Raw genomic sequence first — 17,935 nt, 5'->3', positions numbered from 1 at the left:
TTCATTTATTTTTATTAGTTCGAGGCTAATTATTTTACAATATTGTAGTGGTTTTTGCCATACATTGACATGAATCGGCCATGGATTTACATGTGTTCCCCATCCTGAACCCCCCTCCCACCTCCCTCCCTATCCCATCCCTCTGGGTCATCCCAATGCACCAGCCCTGAGCACTTGTCTCATGCATCCAACCTGGGTTGGTGATATGTTTCACACTTGATAATATACATGTTTCAATGCTATTCTCTCAGGTCATCCCACCCTCGCCTTCTCCCATAGAGTCCAAAAGTCTGTTCTATACATCTGTGTCTCTTTTTCTGTTTTGCATATAGGGTTATCGTTACCATCTTTTTAAATTCCATATATATGCATTAGTATACCGTATTGGTGTTTATCTTTCTGGCTTACTTCACTCTGTATAATGGGCTCCAGTTTCATCCATCTCATTAGAACTGATTCGAATGAATTCTTTTTAATGGCTGAGTAATATTCCACTGCATATATGTACCACAGCTGCCTTATCCATTCGTCTGCTGATGGACATCTAGGTTGCTTCCATGTCCTGGCTATCATAAACAGTGCTGTGATGAACATCGGGGTACACGTGTCTCTTTCAGATCTGGTTTCCTTGGTGTGTATGCCCAGAAGTGGGATTGCTGGGTCATATGGCAGTTCTATTTCCAGTTTTTTAAGGAATGTCCAGACTGTTCTCCATAGTGGCTGTACTAGTTTGCATTCCCACCAATAGTGCAATTAATTTTTTAACAAAGGTACAAAGAAAATTTAAGAAAGAAAGGATAATCTTTTCAAGAAATGGTGTTGGTACAATAGAACATCAATAGGCAAAAAAAAAAAAAAAAAAAAGGAGCCCTAACCTAATCTAACACATTATGCAAAAATTAACTCTAAATGAAGCACAGATCTGCATAGGAAGCATAAGACATAAAAAATTATTTATGAAAACATAAGAGAAGACACTTGTTAGGACACAAAAAGCACAATTCATGAAAGAAAAAAACTGATGCATTGGAGTTTGGCAAAATTACAGACTTTTGGTCTGCAAAGGTACTGTTGACAGAATGTGATTGGTTGGTCTGTTTTTCCTCCAAGGTCATCTGAGCCTCAGTGTTAGTAAATAATTGCTTGATACATAAATTGCCTGAATTTCAAAGAGCTTGGTTTTGTTCTGAGTCTTCCTGGGAATATTCTTTGTAAGACAAGAGATCATGAAGCTCCCATAGCAGAGCTGTTTCATGTACCCCACCTCTGCACTCTGTGCCCCTTTTCCTCCAAGTGGTAGACAAGTGTAACTGTAGTCCACTGGTCAGGTCTGAACTCGGCTGAGTTGCCTGAGGACTGAGATTGGACCTGGGAATTATATTTTTCACTCACTGCACAGGCCTAGAAGCTAAATTTGCTGTGTATGGAGAAAAGACTCCAAACAAATTTTTATGCCAAGGAATAAGCTTTTCTAAAAAAAAGAAGAAATGTACATTTGTCTTATAAAAAAACGGGAGATGGAAGGTAAGAATTTCCATTAGCTGCTGCAAATGGCTTGGGTGTTCTTGACCTTCATAATGATCATGACTATACCCTTCATGTCTTATTCCTTCCTGGTGCTTATTTGGAAAATGAAAATTCCTCCCCCCTCACCCTAACAGCCTTCTTCGTGTCTCTTAGAGGTGATGCAGGAGCTAAGAACATCTCTTAAAGCATAATGAAATGTGTTTTATAAATGCCAGTGTCTTTGTAATGAAGCAAAATGATTTTTATTATACCTACTATCCTTTTAATGGAAGAAAAGCATGTATTTCTGTGCAGAGTCAATATAGTTCTCTAAACATAAGTGAAAGTGACATCTCCGCTGTAGGATGCACAACCTTGAGAGGTAAATTATACCATTAGCCATAAGCTTTGGATGAGCTGAAGGCACCTTTAGAAATAGCTTCTAAAACTTAGCATTGAGTGGTCCTCTCAATGTAAATGACCTAACAAGTAGAAAATGAGAAGCTTCTATGAAAACATATTGTTATATAATTTCGCATGCTTAATTATATTTAAATGGACAAAAAAAATGCAAAAGTGCCCCCTTGATGATCTGCATTTGATATAATGCTAATTCACATGCCGTTATATGTTATGTCTCTGTTCGTTCTAAAAGCCAGAGTACAAGTAGCCAAGAAAGGCCCTCTCTGCAAACATCCACTTTTCACATGACTACTGATGTTTGAAGTAGAATTAAGAGGGTACAAAATCTTTCATTCTGCTAGGGGAAAAAAAGGACAAAAATATAAGCATTTCCTAAGACTTAGGCTTGTATAGGCTGCAAATGAAATCAGTTGGCAATTCGTGTATATTTGTTGTGATTAACTAAACAGCCACATCCCACAGTTCCAGGAGATGCCCACTGTGGGTGATGACCCTGGTGTTGGGCCAGTATGGTAGCGTCTGTTGGGTGCTGTTCTCTGAAGGGCTCCATATAGAAGCATCTTTTACTAAGAGGCAAACCATTTATGAGGCCAGAGGTGTTTGAGGCTTCTGCTCTGGGCTGTCTCCTGTAAAAATCTCCCCTAATTCCTGCCTGCCTGCCTCTCATAATGCCTGTGAAAACTCTCTTCTTTCTGGGGACTGAGATTTGGTTTCAACTTTTCTCTTATTTCTTAGTGAAATCTGGACTCAAATGTTACTTCTGTCGTATTTCCTCACCCCTGTGCTCTGAGTGGGCTATAGGAGTGATCCTCTCAGTTCTCCTGCATGGATGCAAAGGACCTTTGGGGGTGGAACCCCACCCTGTCCCGAGTTGATGGCCTCCAACAATGTCAGGCCACCAGCAGCATGTCATCAAAATATTAGCATTTTATAGATGTGCTATTACCTAGAAAAGATTAGGTGTCACTAACTTACTGTGTATATTTAACTTTTCCATATAAAGATGGTTAACAGTGACTTGACTTTTCCTTAGGGAATAGTCTACCTTCCTTGTTAGAGAAGAGTATATATGATGAGCAAAGGAAACTCCAGGATAATTAAAAACCCTTATATGTGTCTTCATTTTAGACATTCTTTCCCTAGACTTCTTTTGGGAATTAGACCTTGAAATAGCTCAGACTTTTAAAGATAGAGTTTAAAGTTCTATTCTATCTAGAAGAAAAATAAATTAACTCTGATTAAAGAAACATCATTTTCAAGTGAGAATATAACTTCTGGTTGCAGCCATGTTGGAGTAAAGGGTATATTAGATTTGCCCTTCCACCGCTTTGGGCTTCCCAGGTGGCACTAGTGGTAAGGAACCCGCCCACCAATGCAGGAGACATAAGAGATGTGGGTTGGATCAGGAAGATCCCCTGGAGGAGGGCATGGCAATCCACTCCAGTATTCTTGCCTGGAGAATCCCATGGACAGAGGAACCTGGCGGGCTACAGTCCACAGCGTCACAAAGAGTTGGGCATGGCTGTAAGTGCCTTAGCATGCATGCCTGCCCCCCACAGACAACTTTAAACTTGGACAAAACACATGAATCAGCTGTTTTGAGGCATCGGGCAGTGCACAGCACAAGGATGTGATCTTTCAGAGAAACGAAGCATAAAAATAGTGCTAAGTCTAAATTGGGACTTCGCTGGTGGCCTTAGCAGTAAAGAATCCACCTGCCAGTGCAGGAGACATAAGAGACACGGGTTCGATCCCTGGGTCAGGAAGATCCCCTGGAAGACGAAATGGCAACCCACTCCAGTATTCTTGCCTGGGAAATCCCATAGACAGAGGAGCCTGGAGGACTACAGTTCATGGAGTCACAAAAGACTCAGACACAACTTAGCAACTAAACAACAACAACTTTCTAAGTTGCAGCACAGGGCCCTGGAGCACAGACAGCAGAAGACTCATCCGTTAGAGGAAACAGATTGTAACTGTTTGTAACTCACAGCTGCTGAGGTGGATGAAATTTTCAGGGCAGGGAATTGCAGAAGATCAAGCTGTGCAGAGGGAGCTCTGGAAGTGTATACATAGGAGTCCCTTGAGTCTTTGGCCATATACTTAGCGTGCATCAGTAGGGCAAGAGTCCACCAGGCCCAGCAGAAAATAAGTATGGGAGGGGAGGTGTGGGTGGGCTCTGAGATGAGTGGATGTTCTAGAGATGGTCAGTAATTGGAGATGTTGGAGTTGTTGCCAAGCAGACTAGGAAAACTTCATTGAACACACTTGGCATCCAATTGACAACTCAAAAAGTCAGTCATAGGAATAGCTCTACCCTTGTTGTTGTTTAGTTGCTAAGTCATGTCTGACTCTTTTGCAATCCTATTGACTGAAGCCCACCAGGCTCCTCTGTCCATGGAGCTCTGCAGGCAAGAATACTGGAGTGTTCATGACCAAGAACCTATGCACAATATGAACTATTATTTATTTTTGGTCACGCCAAGAATGTACAACATTTATTTAAATAAACTAAGACATTTAAAAAAAAAACAAAAGAACATTGGAGTGGGTTTCCATTTCCTTCTCCAGGGAATCTCCCCCACCTAGGAATCAAACCTGTGTCTTCTGCTTGACAGGCGGATTCCTTACCTCTGAGTCACCTCGGAAGCCCAGTGCTTCACTAGACCCACTCTGAATGAAGCCTAAAACTAAGTCTTGACAGGTCGAGCTGATTTGCAAACAACATGCCCACCATAATGAAACTCCACACTCTTGCAGGGAAGACAACAAAATCCAGTCCTTTGATAATGTAGTGTGCAGTGCATGGTTGTTGAGATTATACAGTCACAAGTGACCAGATGTAAGAAGAAGCACAAAAATGTGAGATATGATATGGATAGCTTATAAAGGGCATGCAGTTATCTCTGAATACAATTTTCAGGCATCAGGACATGCTTTAATTAATATTGGCATCACTAAAAGGAAGCTTGATTAATGCTGTTTGTGTGTTACTCATCCAAGTTTTTGTTACCAGTCATACAATATGCAAAATGAAAAGGTTGTAAGTAATAGCAAAGCCTGTAAGTTGTTGCCCAGTAAAAAATCAGGATTTTTTCTTTTAGAAGTAGACAATCTCTTTGAGGTCACTACTTCCCAGTATCATAAAACAGTGAATGACTGCCTAAGCCTCACCCATCCCAGGATGTGAACACTTGAAATGTGACATCTTCTTTAGTGGGCTTGTCCCTGGAATGGTCTCCTTGACTTCCCTCATTAACTATGGTCTGCTGGGCATTTCTTCTGACACTGAGATAGACCATGGTTCTGTTTTTTCCTGTTACCTCATAGACTGTGATGTTGATGAGCCTGCTGGAGTAACTGACTTAGGGGATGTTGGAAATGCTGAGCAGAAATCCCAGCCATGCAGAATAATTGCATCGCTTGAGAAGGTGTTAACAAGCTGAGGCAGAATGAAGTGCTCCTGGGCTTCGGCTTCCATGGAGTGTCCTTTCAACAGCCCCCCTGAAGCTCCATGCAGAAGGCGTTCATTAGTAAATATTAAACAGCACTTTTCATACTGCTGGTGGGGTGCTGAGAGTGTGAGACCCCCTCGAGGCACTCAGAGGCTCACTTGACAGTCACACTGAAATCACAAACACTCACTTTCTCCTCTATTGATATTTCAGTCATCAGAGAAGGTCATGAAAAACAGCCATGCTGGATAATTTCTGGGAAATTAGTACTAGGGAGTGTGGGGACAGCTGACCACCAGGGGAGCACTTTTCTTTTTCAAGAGGACCAGCTGGTGAAACCATCATTTTGAAGTTTGCTGGGGTGACATAAGAGCAAACTATGTCTGAACTATACACTCCTGTCCAAACTCACATAGGCCATGTACAATGTCTTAGAAAACATGACCTCTCTTTGAAAGGTACTTTTTAAATTGTTACAATTATGAACGAATAATGAATTCAGTACAGACCACCAGGTAAGCCTGATTATATAAATGAATCTTTCTTGTGTAGCTAACCTAGACCTTCCTCTTCCTTGTTCAAACTTGACTTCACTTTGGATGTTTGAAAATTGTGAGAAGTGGAATAGTAGTCTGAGAGGAGATTGGACCATCCATCAGTTCATCCATTCAGCTGACATGTACTCATCATCAGTATTTGCCAGGCACTGTGCTAGGTATTTGGTGGTTACAGAGTATAAAAATAATATCCCTTGGGAGAAAATAATAGCAAATGAAGAAACAGACAAAGGATTAATCTTAAAAATATACAAGCAACTCCTGAAGCTCAATTCCAGAAAAATAAATGACCCAATTAAAAATGGGCCAAAGATCTAAACAGACATTTCTCCATAGAAGACATCCAGATGGCTAACAAACACATGAAAAGATGCTCAACATCACTCATTATCAGAGAAATGCAAATCAAAACCTCAGTGAGGTACCATTACACACAAGTCAGAATGGCTGCTATCCAAAAGTCTACAAGCAAAAAATGCTGGAGAGGGTGTGGAGAAAAGGGAACCCTCTTACACTGTTGGTGGGAATGCAAACTAGTACAGCCATTATGGAGAACAGTGTGGAGATTCCTTAAAAAACTGGAATTAGAACTGCCATATGACCCAGCAATCCCACTTCTGGGCATACACATCGAGGAAACCAGATCTGAAAGAGACACGTGCACCCCAATGTTCATTGCAGCACTGTTTATAATAGCCAGGACATGGAAGCAACCTAGATGCCCATCAGCAGACGAATGGATAAGGAAGCTGTGGTACATATACACCATGGAATATTACTCAGTCATTGAAAAGAATTCATTTGAATCAGTTCTAATGAGATGGATGAAACTGGAGCCCATTATACAGAGTGAAGTAAGCCAGAAAGATAAAGACCAATACAGTATATTAACACATATATATGGAATTTTAAAAAATGGTAACAATAACCCTATATGCAAAACAGCAAAAGAGACACAGATGTACAGAACAGACTTTTAGACTCTGTGGGAGAAGGCGAGGGTGGGATGTTCAGAGAGAACAGCATTGAAACAAGTATACTATCAAGGGTGAAACAGATCACCAGCCCAGGTTGGATGCATGAGACAAGTGCTCAGGGCTGGTGCACTGGGATGACCCAGAGGGATGGGATGGAGAGGGAGGCGGGAGAGGGGATCAGGATGGGGAACACATGTAAATCCAAGGCTGATTCATGTCAATGTATGGCAAAAACCACTACAATATAAAAAATAATAATAATAAAATTGAAAAATCAAAGGCAAATAAAATGTTTCTGAAAAAAAAAAAAAAGATTCTTTGTTTCTAACAGAGCTTCCCGTTTTTGAGAACGTTGTTATTCAAAGTATTATCCAGTAGCATTGACATCACTTGGGAACCTGTTAAAATGCTGAATCTCTGACCAGCCCCAGACTTATTTAATCCAAATTGTCGTCTTCTCACGTTCCACACAAGGACAGTATACACATTTGAGAAACCATAGTCTAAATCATTGATTCTCAGACTGCACATTGGAAGAACCCAGGGACCTTTAAAAGGCACTGATTTCTCAGTCTCAACCCCCGCCCCCAGGATTTATAGTTTAATTGGTGTGGGGTATAGCCCTGAGTGATTCCAGATGTGCACCCAGCTTAAAGAAGCACTGCTCTAAGAGGTTGCTTTGCACTTTGGACTAAATGGGGCCCCACATGAGGTTGCAGCCAGGTTTTACAGTTTGCAAGCCAGGTGGCAAGTTGGTCTTTTTTTAAACATTTGAAGTTTTTACACAAGAGGCAGACACAGCAGGGCTCACTGGTGACTCCTGCTGCCAGCTTGGATGTCAGAGAGCAGCTCTAAGCTGGTCCCCAGCGCGAGAGCTGTGTGCATTGGTGGAGTGCTTCCATGTTCCCCAGGGCCCCTCTGGTAGGATGGAGTGGACTAAAGCCTGACATGGAGGGCCGGGCCAGTCTCCCTCCTCAGACACGCTCTGGGGCCTTAGCCTCCCTCCAAGAGTGTGAGCCGCTGCCAGGGAGTTTCACCGGAAGATGATGCTGAGTCACGTGACAGATGTATTGTATACTTAATCAAGATGCTTTCCTGGGCTCATGATCCCTTGAGGTCTCTGGGACCCACCCCCCTAGAATCACAATACTGATGACAACCACCAGCAGCGGTTCAGCAGTTGTGTTGCTCTTTACACTTCAGACATCTTCTCCTGTGTATCAAGGAACTGAGACCCAGAGTCTTTATCACTGAGGACCACTGAAGTATCTGATGGCCCCAGTTCACTGTCTTCCTCCTGTCTCTGAGCTACCTTGGCTCATGAGATAGATACAGTGCAGAACATAGGTTGGAGTACAGTACACCTACGGCTCTGTTTGTTCATTCCTTAAAAGGAAACATATCATTTCTATTTTACAAGGAAAAATATATTTTACTCTAATATCTGCGTGGGGATGAGGCATACAGAAACCATTTTGAGGACTTAAATCATAGACGAGTGAACCTCCTATGTCAGAAATATATTTCTTTCCATGTTCTTTGATTCTTGATAAGGGTCAAGGTCTACTTGCCTCTGCTTGCATGTGAATAGATCTTATTTCTAGTCATCATTGTTCTGGAAACTTTCATCTATAATACATGCAGATCTTTTACTCTTTCCCACTGCAAACTTCCACCTCATTTAAAGACCATCCCTTTGCCTGTATACACTGCCCTTTCTTCATCCTTATTGAAATCTCAAAATTCACTAGGGTAGCCATTGTCTTGGGTTATACCTGTGGTATAATTATTAGTAGTGTCCTAGGTTTGGAAATAAATTATAGGGTCACTGTAAAATCTTCCAGTATTTTAACAGCACTGCCTCTCTCCTTAGTGGTCAGCTACTGCCTCATTGTTCTGCCTTCATCCACCTCCTGCCATCCTCCTGGGGGACATTTAACTCCACCCTGATGATGTTCTACCCTCATAAGTCTTTGATTGTCCATTCTGCTCCCATCACTCATGAGTGCCATCTTGCCTCACCCCTCACATTACTCTTCAGTAGAGGTTGGTTAGAGCTTCCTGGAAGGCAAGCATTGCCTTCACTCTAAGGGCCAGTTCTTGAATGTTCTCTTCCATGATTACAGCTTCCTACTTTCCCTTTTCCCTTCTTTCACCTTTGATGATCCTGCCCTTGACCTTTCTCATGACCTTGATTCTTGCCCTTGTCCTCTCCTTCGAGAAGAGCATGAGGTTTCTCTCTCTGCGGGGTTTCTCTTGGTCCCCCTTGTTGTTGCTAATCCAGCCTAGCACTGCTGCCTGTGTTTCGGTGCCATCTTGATTCACCATGCCTGCCTCTTTCACTTGGCTCTGAGCTTGGGAACCCCATAAGGTCATGATGACTTTCTTTCGCCCCTGAATTCCTCTCCTATCCTGCATGTTTTAGGTCCTAATTAAATAAATTGAATTCGCTGCTGTTTCACACTTCTGGAAGCAGAGCCCTCAGACAAATAATTCTCTCTTCATCTCTGCCACCAAAAGCCTCATTCTTCTGTCTGGTTTGTTGAAGAGGACTTATTTTCAGTTCTCAGTTTGCTGTCAGAATTTTTCCTGTTTCCCTTAAATTAGCTTCTATTGCTAGGGGGAAGAAAAGTCTCAGTTCTCTAAATCTCGCTCCCATTGCAGGCATCTTGACCCTGTGGCTATTTTCTGTCCTGCAGCAGATGCCCTCTTCATTTTTCTTAGTATTCTAAGTCATGCTGTCAGTTTTCTTTTTTCAATGTACTTATCCATGAACCTTGTGTGTGTTCTTACACCGGTCAGAATGATTAGACACACTGTGTTCCACCTTCATGCTTCCCCTCTCGTACCTTGAATTACATAGTGATTAGCACTATTCATATTTTCCTTAAAAAGCAGAACCCAGATGAGCCATGCGAGCTATTCATCACTGATGGGAGGTATAATAAATATACTGTCATATGCACTGTTTATCCCTGTAGGCGTACATAAGTTCTGAACTTATTCTAAATATGCTTTTGCTTATTAAAATGTTCTTTATTGTTTTTCTGGCATACAAAACAGAAAGTTTCATTACAGTGGTTCTTGGGTTACTGATTGCATAAGGCTAATGGGAAGCATGGATTTGCACCATTTAGAACGTTAAAAAAAAAGCCTTCAAAAGAAAGATAGCACTAAACAATATTTGAGTGCCTTTTACGGACCTAAGTCTGTATCAGATGATCTGAAATGAACGTGGAGAAAAATTCAGCCTTCATATAAGCAAACCCTTCACACATGAAAAGATCTAAGATTATTGGAAAAGCTGTTAATGATTCTTTTCTCTTTGGTACCAGAGCCCGCAGTTGATACAGTTATCAAAAAAAGGACCTTGTATGTTATGTGAGTGCTAGTGTGCATGTGTGTGTTTCACACACATCTCTTAGCTTCCTGGAGTTAGGGATCATGTTCTTTTGCATGTTTAATGTTTGGTGCCTACAGAATGAACTGACATACATTTTATATGTAATAGTTGTTTGTTAAATGGAATATCATGAAATGCAAATTAACACAGTTCTGAGTGTTAGAGAAAAGATAAAAGCTTTCATTATAGTCACTTTCCTACAGGTGAGTTTCAAATTGGGTTTTTTTTTGTTTTTTTTTTTTTGAGATGGGGCACTCTTTTTTTTTTTCCATTTTTTTTTTTATTATTAGTTGGAGGCTAATTACTTCACAATATTTCAGTGGGTTTTGTCATACATTGATATGAATCAGCCATAGAGTTACATGTATTCCCCATCCCGATCCCCCCTCCCACCTCCCTCTCCACCCGATTCCTCTGGGTCTTCCCAGTGCACCAGGCCCGAGCACTTTCAAATTGGGTTTTGAAGATGACAAGAACTTGTCCAGAAAAAACAAGAGAAAAAAAAATATATTCCAGACATTTCCTCAGAAACAGAGGCTCTGGATTGAAAGACTTAATTTTTAAGGATGAGGAGTAAAGCATTTCCACCCCTGCTCCTTCATAAGTTTTCCTCATACTGTTGAGGACATAATGGTTTCTCAGAGATGGAAGAAACTCACAACCCATCAGATTCTACTTCCACAACCCTTGTTCATGCATCCATTATCTCGGGACTGATACTAGATTGCTCAGTGAGTGATATGACATGGGCAGGACCAAAATACTTAGCTCGGCTTCACATTGTCATTTTCCAAGAAAGATAAGCATTCTTTTAGGTTGTAAGTTTTTTTTAACCTTGTTTTGTTCTGAGTAAATCTGCACTTGATGCTTCAAGAGTCTTTGTCTAAGGATGTTTCTTGGGACTAGAATTTATGGGGTGATGTAGGACCCACTTCCCAAACCTACGTTCTCTTCTAAAGAGTCGGTCTAGCCTTGTTATAGTTACCCCTGTGGGAAGAGACGATGGTGAGCATTTACTTCTCACCTGAGGTGGACTCTGCCTTAACTTACATAGAATCCTCACAGCTTGGGGCAGATAGAGACTATCTTGTCCTGCAGTAATCCTAGTCTTAGACTGAGGGAGATCACAGAACTTGGAGTTAAAAAGAGCCTTCATTGATTCCAGAAATACTTATTATATGTGGCATTGGACTGGGAATATGATGGTGAAAAAATTCAGCTGTGTTTCTCTCTTTGCTGGACTGGATGCTCTAGCAAGGCACACATGAGTCACATAAGCCAGGGCCTCCAAGGGCTCAGTGCCAGGCCCAAGGCCAGCTGCACATCTGCTGCTTGAGTCTGCCTGAGCCCTCCCCCAGCCCCACTGGTATTGTGAAGGACCACGAGTGTGTCTCTGTGGGCCCTGAGCAGGAATTCCTCACTTTTTCAAGCATTTATTTTAAAAGCATTTTTCTGGGGGAAAGTCTTTGTTCATTTGGAATTTTTGCTGGAAGCTGTAGATCACAGTCTGAGAATTGGATTTTTACTCAACAACTTGCCCTTGACAGTGGTGTGTGTGTTGTACATACACTGGGAAGGATTAAATGCCCAAGTGAGGAGATTGACAACAGGCCAGTAGGTCTTGGATTGGGGTGGGAGAAGTGGAATTGGACCCAGAGAACAAATACGAGATTTATTATTGAACTAGAGAAGATCAAACTTCCCACCCATTGAAGATGGGGAAACCTGCAGGTGGTTCTTTGGCACGAGGGTGAGTACCTGGGAGCACCATGGGGCCATTAGGCTCGGGATGGAAGCTTGTGAAGGCTACGCTGACCTCTGTCCCCAGGACTTGGCACAGAGTAGGCACTCAAATGTTCGACAAGTGTATGAACATAATAGGGCTCATTCCAAGGGAAGCAGGTTTGATCTGGAAGAATGACTAGATTTCTTCTTTCATTTAGTGAGCAAACACTAAGCTCTAGAGGGTGGGGTGAAGGGCTTTTCATGATGACGACTGTGCCCCCTCAACACGGAGAGAAGAAGGTGCACTAATGAGATTGCACAGAGTGGGATTTTTCTCCTGCTTGGCTGACTGTCACCCAGCCCTTCTTAATTTCAACAAACTTTGTGACAGGCTAATCAAAGAGAACATTTGTGTGTGTGATGTTTTCTAACCCACATTTGCAGTTAATGAAAAAATTTCATTGTGTTAAAATTAAAATGAAGAAAATATATTTTCTCCTATCTTTAAGAGGGGAAAAAGATCTTATTCCTCTCAGTCAGTTCAGTCACTCAGTCGTGTCTGACTCTCTGCGACCCCATGGACTGCAGCACACCAAGCCTCCCTGTCCATCGCCAACTCCCAGAGTTTACTCAAACTCATGTCCATTGCGTCAGTGATGCCATCCAACCATCTCATTCTCTGTCTTTCCCTTCTCCTCCTGCCTTCAATCTTTCCCAGCATCAGAGTCTTTTCCATTGAGTCATTTCTTCACATCAGGTGGCCAAAGTATTGGAGTTTCAGCTTCAGCATCAGTCCTTCCAATGAATATTCAGGACTGATTTCATTTAGGATGGACTGGTTGGATCTCCTTGTAGTCCAAGGGACTCTCAAGAGTCTTCTCCAACACCACAGTTCAAAAGCATCAATTCTTTGGTGCTCAGCTTTCTTTATGGTCCAACTCTCACATCCATACAGGACCACCATAGCCTTGACTAGACAGACCTTTGTTGGTAAAGTAATGTCTCTGCTTTTTAATATGCTGTCTAGGTTTGTCATAGCTTTTCTTCCAAGGAGCAAGCGTCTTTTAATTTCATTGCTGCAATCACCATCTGCAGGGCCTCTAAAAGCCCCACTGGGTTTTGAGTCCCATCTGGTAGCTGTAGGACACCAGAGCTTTTGTCCTCCCATCTAACTTTGGGGTTTATGCTGTTGAGTCTTAGGAACCACTGATGGCTGCCTCAAGGAAAGCACTTCCATCTCTGTACAAGGGGCGTCAGAGCTCTCTGTGAGGCACTTGCCCCCTTTCTCACTCTGCTCTCCTGTTTCCTAGGACTGCATCGATGTGGGCTGGTGGGAAGGAGAGCTGAATGGCAGACGAGGAGTGTTTCCTGACAACTTCGTCAAGTTACTGCCACCTGACTTTGAGAAGGAAGGAAACGTAAGTCTCTGTGGCTCAACTCTCAGTGCACCACCTGCTCTCAGAGTTGCGGCCTCCATGACGGGCTGGGGGTGCGGGGTGAGGATGTCTGTTGTTGAAGAGCCCTGGCATTTTAGTTTGATGGACTGGCTGCCCCATACCTGGTGTGTGTGAACAAGTTATCTTCCACAAATCCCAGTTTCCTCATCAGAGAGCCTTCTTCTAGGGTTGTTGTGTGACTAGACAAGATGATGTGTGCAAAGCACTTGGTTTGGTACCTGGAGCATTTAAGCAACCAAATAAATGACAGAAACCGTTGGGGGCTCCATTGGTAAGTGGATGGCCTGTATCCTGCATAGTGTGTCCTTGGGTGGTGAAGTAACTAATGTTGTGGAAGTGGCTGAAAAGCACATTGTGAAGCTGAGGATGCAGGATGAGGCCTGCTGATCTTCCCGACCCTGTGTATGTGTGTACACACATTTGGTCAGGTATACACATGCATGGGCTCCTTAGTGGCTCAGTAGTCAAAAAAAAACCCACCTACCAATGCAGAGGGCATGGGTTCGATCCTTGTGTTGGGAAGATACCCTGGAGCAGGAAATGAAAATCAGCTCCAGTATTCTTGCCTGGGAAATTCCACGGACAGAGGAACCTAGTGGGCTACAGTTCATGGGGTCACAAAGAGTTGGACATGACTTAGCAACTAGACAGACTAGACTTAGCAACAACAACAAATACACACACATGCCCATTGTGTGTGTGTGTGTGTGTGTGTGTGCACACATGCACGCATGTATCCCTATGAGCTGTACTTTCTCTTTGTGAGAACCCATTTTTACAATGCTGTGGTTTAAATGAGCCAGTCCACCTTTGTTTGCATCACGGCAAGCATGTTGTTTCTCTGATGACACTCTAACAGGAAATGTTGAAAAGTTAGAAGCACCTTACATTCTAAGAGGGTACAGTGATTTGGTCTATTTGGTCTTTTCCAAGCTGTTCTTCAGTTCAGATCTCTTGGCTCAGGCTTTCTCATGCCTTCTGCCCACTTTTTCTGGCCTGTGTTCTCTTCATGCCCATGGGGGCTCTATTACTGGACCATAAACTTTGACCCATCACATTCCCATGGAATTGAGGTTCGGAAAAGGTAGCTACAATACTAGTGGGTTGATTACCAAGGATACTAAACAGCATTGCTGGTGTATACACTGCTTAGATGGATGGATATGATTGTTCAAGGAGCCACATGTGTTTGTACCCACCAAGATTATGGCCTATAGATTGGTTGGAACAAAGAGCTACACCTTTTAGGCTTTTTGATAGCTGTCTTTCTTGTTTAGCTGAAGGATGCTTGGTTCCACATCTGTATTCTCTCTGGGAATTAAGTTTGAGGTTCAGAGAATTCTGCTTCCCAGTGTTTTCTAGATCCTTGAGACACTGCTGGTCCGGGGACCACACTTTGTCAGCCTTACCTGGAGCTTTTTAGAAATGCTTGAACCCCATCCTAGACCTGTGCATCAGAACCCACATTTTATCAAGATCCTCAGGTGATCTGTTTCCACATTATGGTTTGGGAAGCTCTGGTGTAGATGCAGGTGTCTGTCTAAGTGGTGACAACCCCACCTTCTAGTTTTGAACCATATTTTAGGAGGAGAATAAATTCATGGAACGGAGAAGGGCTTACCATTCAGTAGACATCTTCCACCAAGCAAAATCATTTGAGCCATTTTTATTGATAATGGTTGTAGTGGTGGGTTATTGGCTAACAGAATTCATCCCTGAGGAAAAAAAAGACACTAGCCCTTGGTAGTATCTGTATAGTAAATGTTTAAAACTAAGACACAAGAAAGAGGTTTGGCAGACATTTATAGAACGTGGTTGTGACTCTAGCCTGCAGCATTGAATAGACTTGAACTTGAATCCTGTCCCTGTCACTTAATTATTCTGTTCAAGATCAACTCATTGACTGTTTCCTCAGCATCTCTGGATTTTGCATCTGTGGATTCAATCAACCTTGGATCGAAAATACTAAACAATAAATTTCAGGAAGTTCCTAAAAGTAAAGCTTGGATCTCTTGAATTTGCTGTGTAGTGACAATTATATACATAACATTTACAACCATTTATATAGCGTTGACTTTGTATTATATATTATAAGTAATCTAGAGATGACTTAAAGTATAGGGGAGGATGTGCATAGGTTATATGCAAATACTCTCCCATTTTATATGAGAGACTTGGACATCTGTGGATTTTTGCTTTCTGCAGGGTGTCCTGGAACCAATCTCCCATGAATACTGAGTGACAACTCTGTTCTCATCTATTAAATTGCAGGAATAATCATATCGACCTTGTTAAATTGTTGAGAAGATTAGCCAAAATGACACATATGAATTCCTTAGCACACCGCCTGGTCCTTTGTGAATGCCCCATACATATTAACTATTCCAGTCTTTGTAATTACTATTAGCACAAGTGTGAGAAGACTCCAGCTAAAACTGTGCAACGGTGGTAGAAATCTGACTCCAGTTCATCACATCAGCACAGAATTAGCTTGGTGTCTTGGTGAGCTTCCCTGGGGATCCCAATGCATCTAAGAACTTCGATGAATAGCCTTTAAAAAGAAATCTACTGCCTTATGTATGTGTAGAGACAAGTGAATACAGGATGGCATAATCTTCATGTCCTTTGCATATTTGGTGGGCATCTGCTGCCTGGCAGTGATATTTTATGTTTATTCATTCATCTTCTCTATATCTATTGGGTTCCTTCCTTGGACAGGCTGCCATACTGGTTGATGGAAGTGAAGAAGACTCACATGGCCATCCTTGTGAGCTTAGAGTTGGGTAGCAGGGGACCACCCTGACTACCTGTTTGAGCCTGATAAAGGGTGTTCGCATCCAAAACATTTGGAGGCCTCCTTGGTGACGCCTCTCCCTCTGGCTAAAAGATCTTAGCGAGCTTGCCATCCTACCAGACTTTTGCCACCTTCTTGATTCTGGCTGAGGTAGTATGGTTTTGAATGCTGAGGTAAAATCTGGATAATTATTTTAACAAATGGACAAAGCCTGTGGTTGCCTACCTTGTAGCACCCTGCCTTCTAGTCCCCAGTCATATTTTATGGGGCAATAAATTCACTCAAGTGAGAGTCCATGGCATACTTTTCTAGAAGCGCTGCCCTGTTACGTAAAGTATTGCAGGAGGACTCCTGCTGAGAGTAAAGTTGTCAGTGATGAGTGGACTCGTCTTGGCTTGCTCACTGAGGCATGCATGCCCATGGGCATCTTTCCCACCCCAGACAGGCAGCCACCGTCCCTCTGATAGGTCTTTTACCTTTGTTCCTAAGAAGCAGAAAACTCAATTTTAGGGAAACAATAGTTGTACCTGTCAGACAAAGTAATACCTACAGCTGAGAAATGATTGTATAATGTGACATTTAGCTTTTAGAAGAATCAAAGTATTACATCCTTTTCATCCCCTCTGACCTATAAAACCCACCAACCAGCTTTGCACTGGTTGTTACACCAGCCTTTTTTACTGCACCCAGAGTGTTGGTGAGTTGGTGACAGCGTGACTGGAGACAGGGCTGTCCTGTGCAGAGTTGACTGTGTAAAGATGATTAGAATCATTAACACGAATGCACGATGTGAATGACAGAGCCTGCAACATGATTCTGCCATCGGATTCAGCAGATGTCATCTTGTCTTGCCAGTGGCTGGGGTTGCAGTCACTCACCCAGAAAAGAGGACGATGTGCGATGATTAGGGTAGACAGCAGCACACAGCATTTATTCAACTGCAGACCTCTTGAATCAGTAGGCATCAGCAAAGCCTTCTGACAAGGCTGGCATATTTTCTTCTGGGGTGTGGATTCAGGTGGTTACTCCCGGGCCTTTTGGAACTCCTGGAGGTCTTTCTTTCAGAGGGTTCTCTCGTACCAGGCTTGCAAAGACTCTGGGGCTTTTCCCTAAGACATTTCCGAGAGCACCGGTCAATCTCTGGGTGCAGATTTTAGAGCAATTATATAAGCTGTTTATAAGAGAACCTAGATTCAGTGGCTGCCTGTTTATTTTGAGCCTCAACAGGAAAACTGAATATTAGAATGGAAAGATTAAATGTTCTGAGAGCTCTGATGAAGGCTCATGCATGCTCTGTTGTCAGGACTGAGGGAAAGCAGGGAACTTAGACTCTCTGAACTGCAGAAACATCTTCATCATTAAAAATAACAATAATAATAAGGATAGAACAGTATCCTAAAAGGTAATGTTTCTGAAAGATAGTGTTTTAGGAAAGTCTCAGGATCCAGTTCTTTTAAGAGAAAGTGTTCTGATCACCAGACGATGGTACTGTGCTTGCCTGCATGGATTCGGGGGCTCATGAGCTTATGCCATGTCGAGAATCAGGACGTTGTTGAGAGGCCCAGAGGCACTGCCCTAGTGGAGGGTCTGCCTCTCGGCCTCAGGGACACAGAACTCTACCCTTAAAGAGTTTGAAGG

At 42.5% G+C, this 17,935-nt stretch overlaps 1 protein-coding gene across 3 annotated transcripts in view; it reads left to right on the top strand.

Annotated features, from left to right (window-relative positions):
- Positions 1 to 17,935, top strand: part of SH3KBP1 (SH3 domain containing kinase binding protein 1) — a 338,270-nt gene that overhangs the window by 261,884 nt on the left and 58,451 nt on the right. For all 3 annotated transcript variants that reach the window (XM_065915717.1, XM_065915718.1, XM_065915719.1), the window contains one exon: positions 13,357 to 13,464. In XM_065915717.1, coding sequence (XP_065771789.1) covers positions 13,357 to 13,464 — 108 coding nt within the window. The remainder of the gene's footprint in view (positions 1 to 13,356; positions 13,465 to 17,935) is intronic.

Source organism: Muntiacus reevesi, chromosome X (genome assembly GCF_963930625.1).
Source record: "Muntiacus reevesi chromosome X, mMunRee1.1, whole genome shotgun sequence".
Lineage (NCBI taxonomy): Eukaryota > Metazoa > Chordata > Mammalia > Artiodactyla > Cervidae > Muntiacus > Muntiacus reevesi.
Note: the sequence above shows the minus strand (reverse complement) of the source record. Positions and strands in the feature narration are given on the sequence as shown.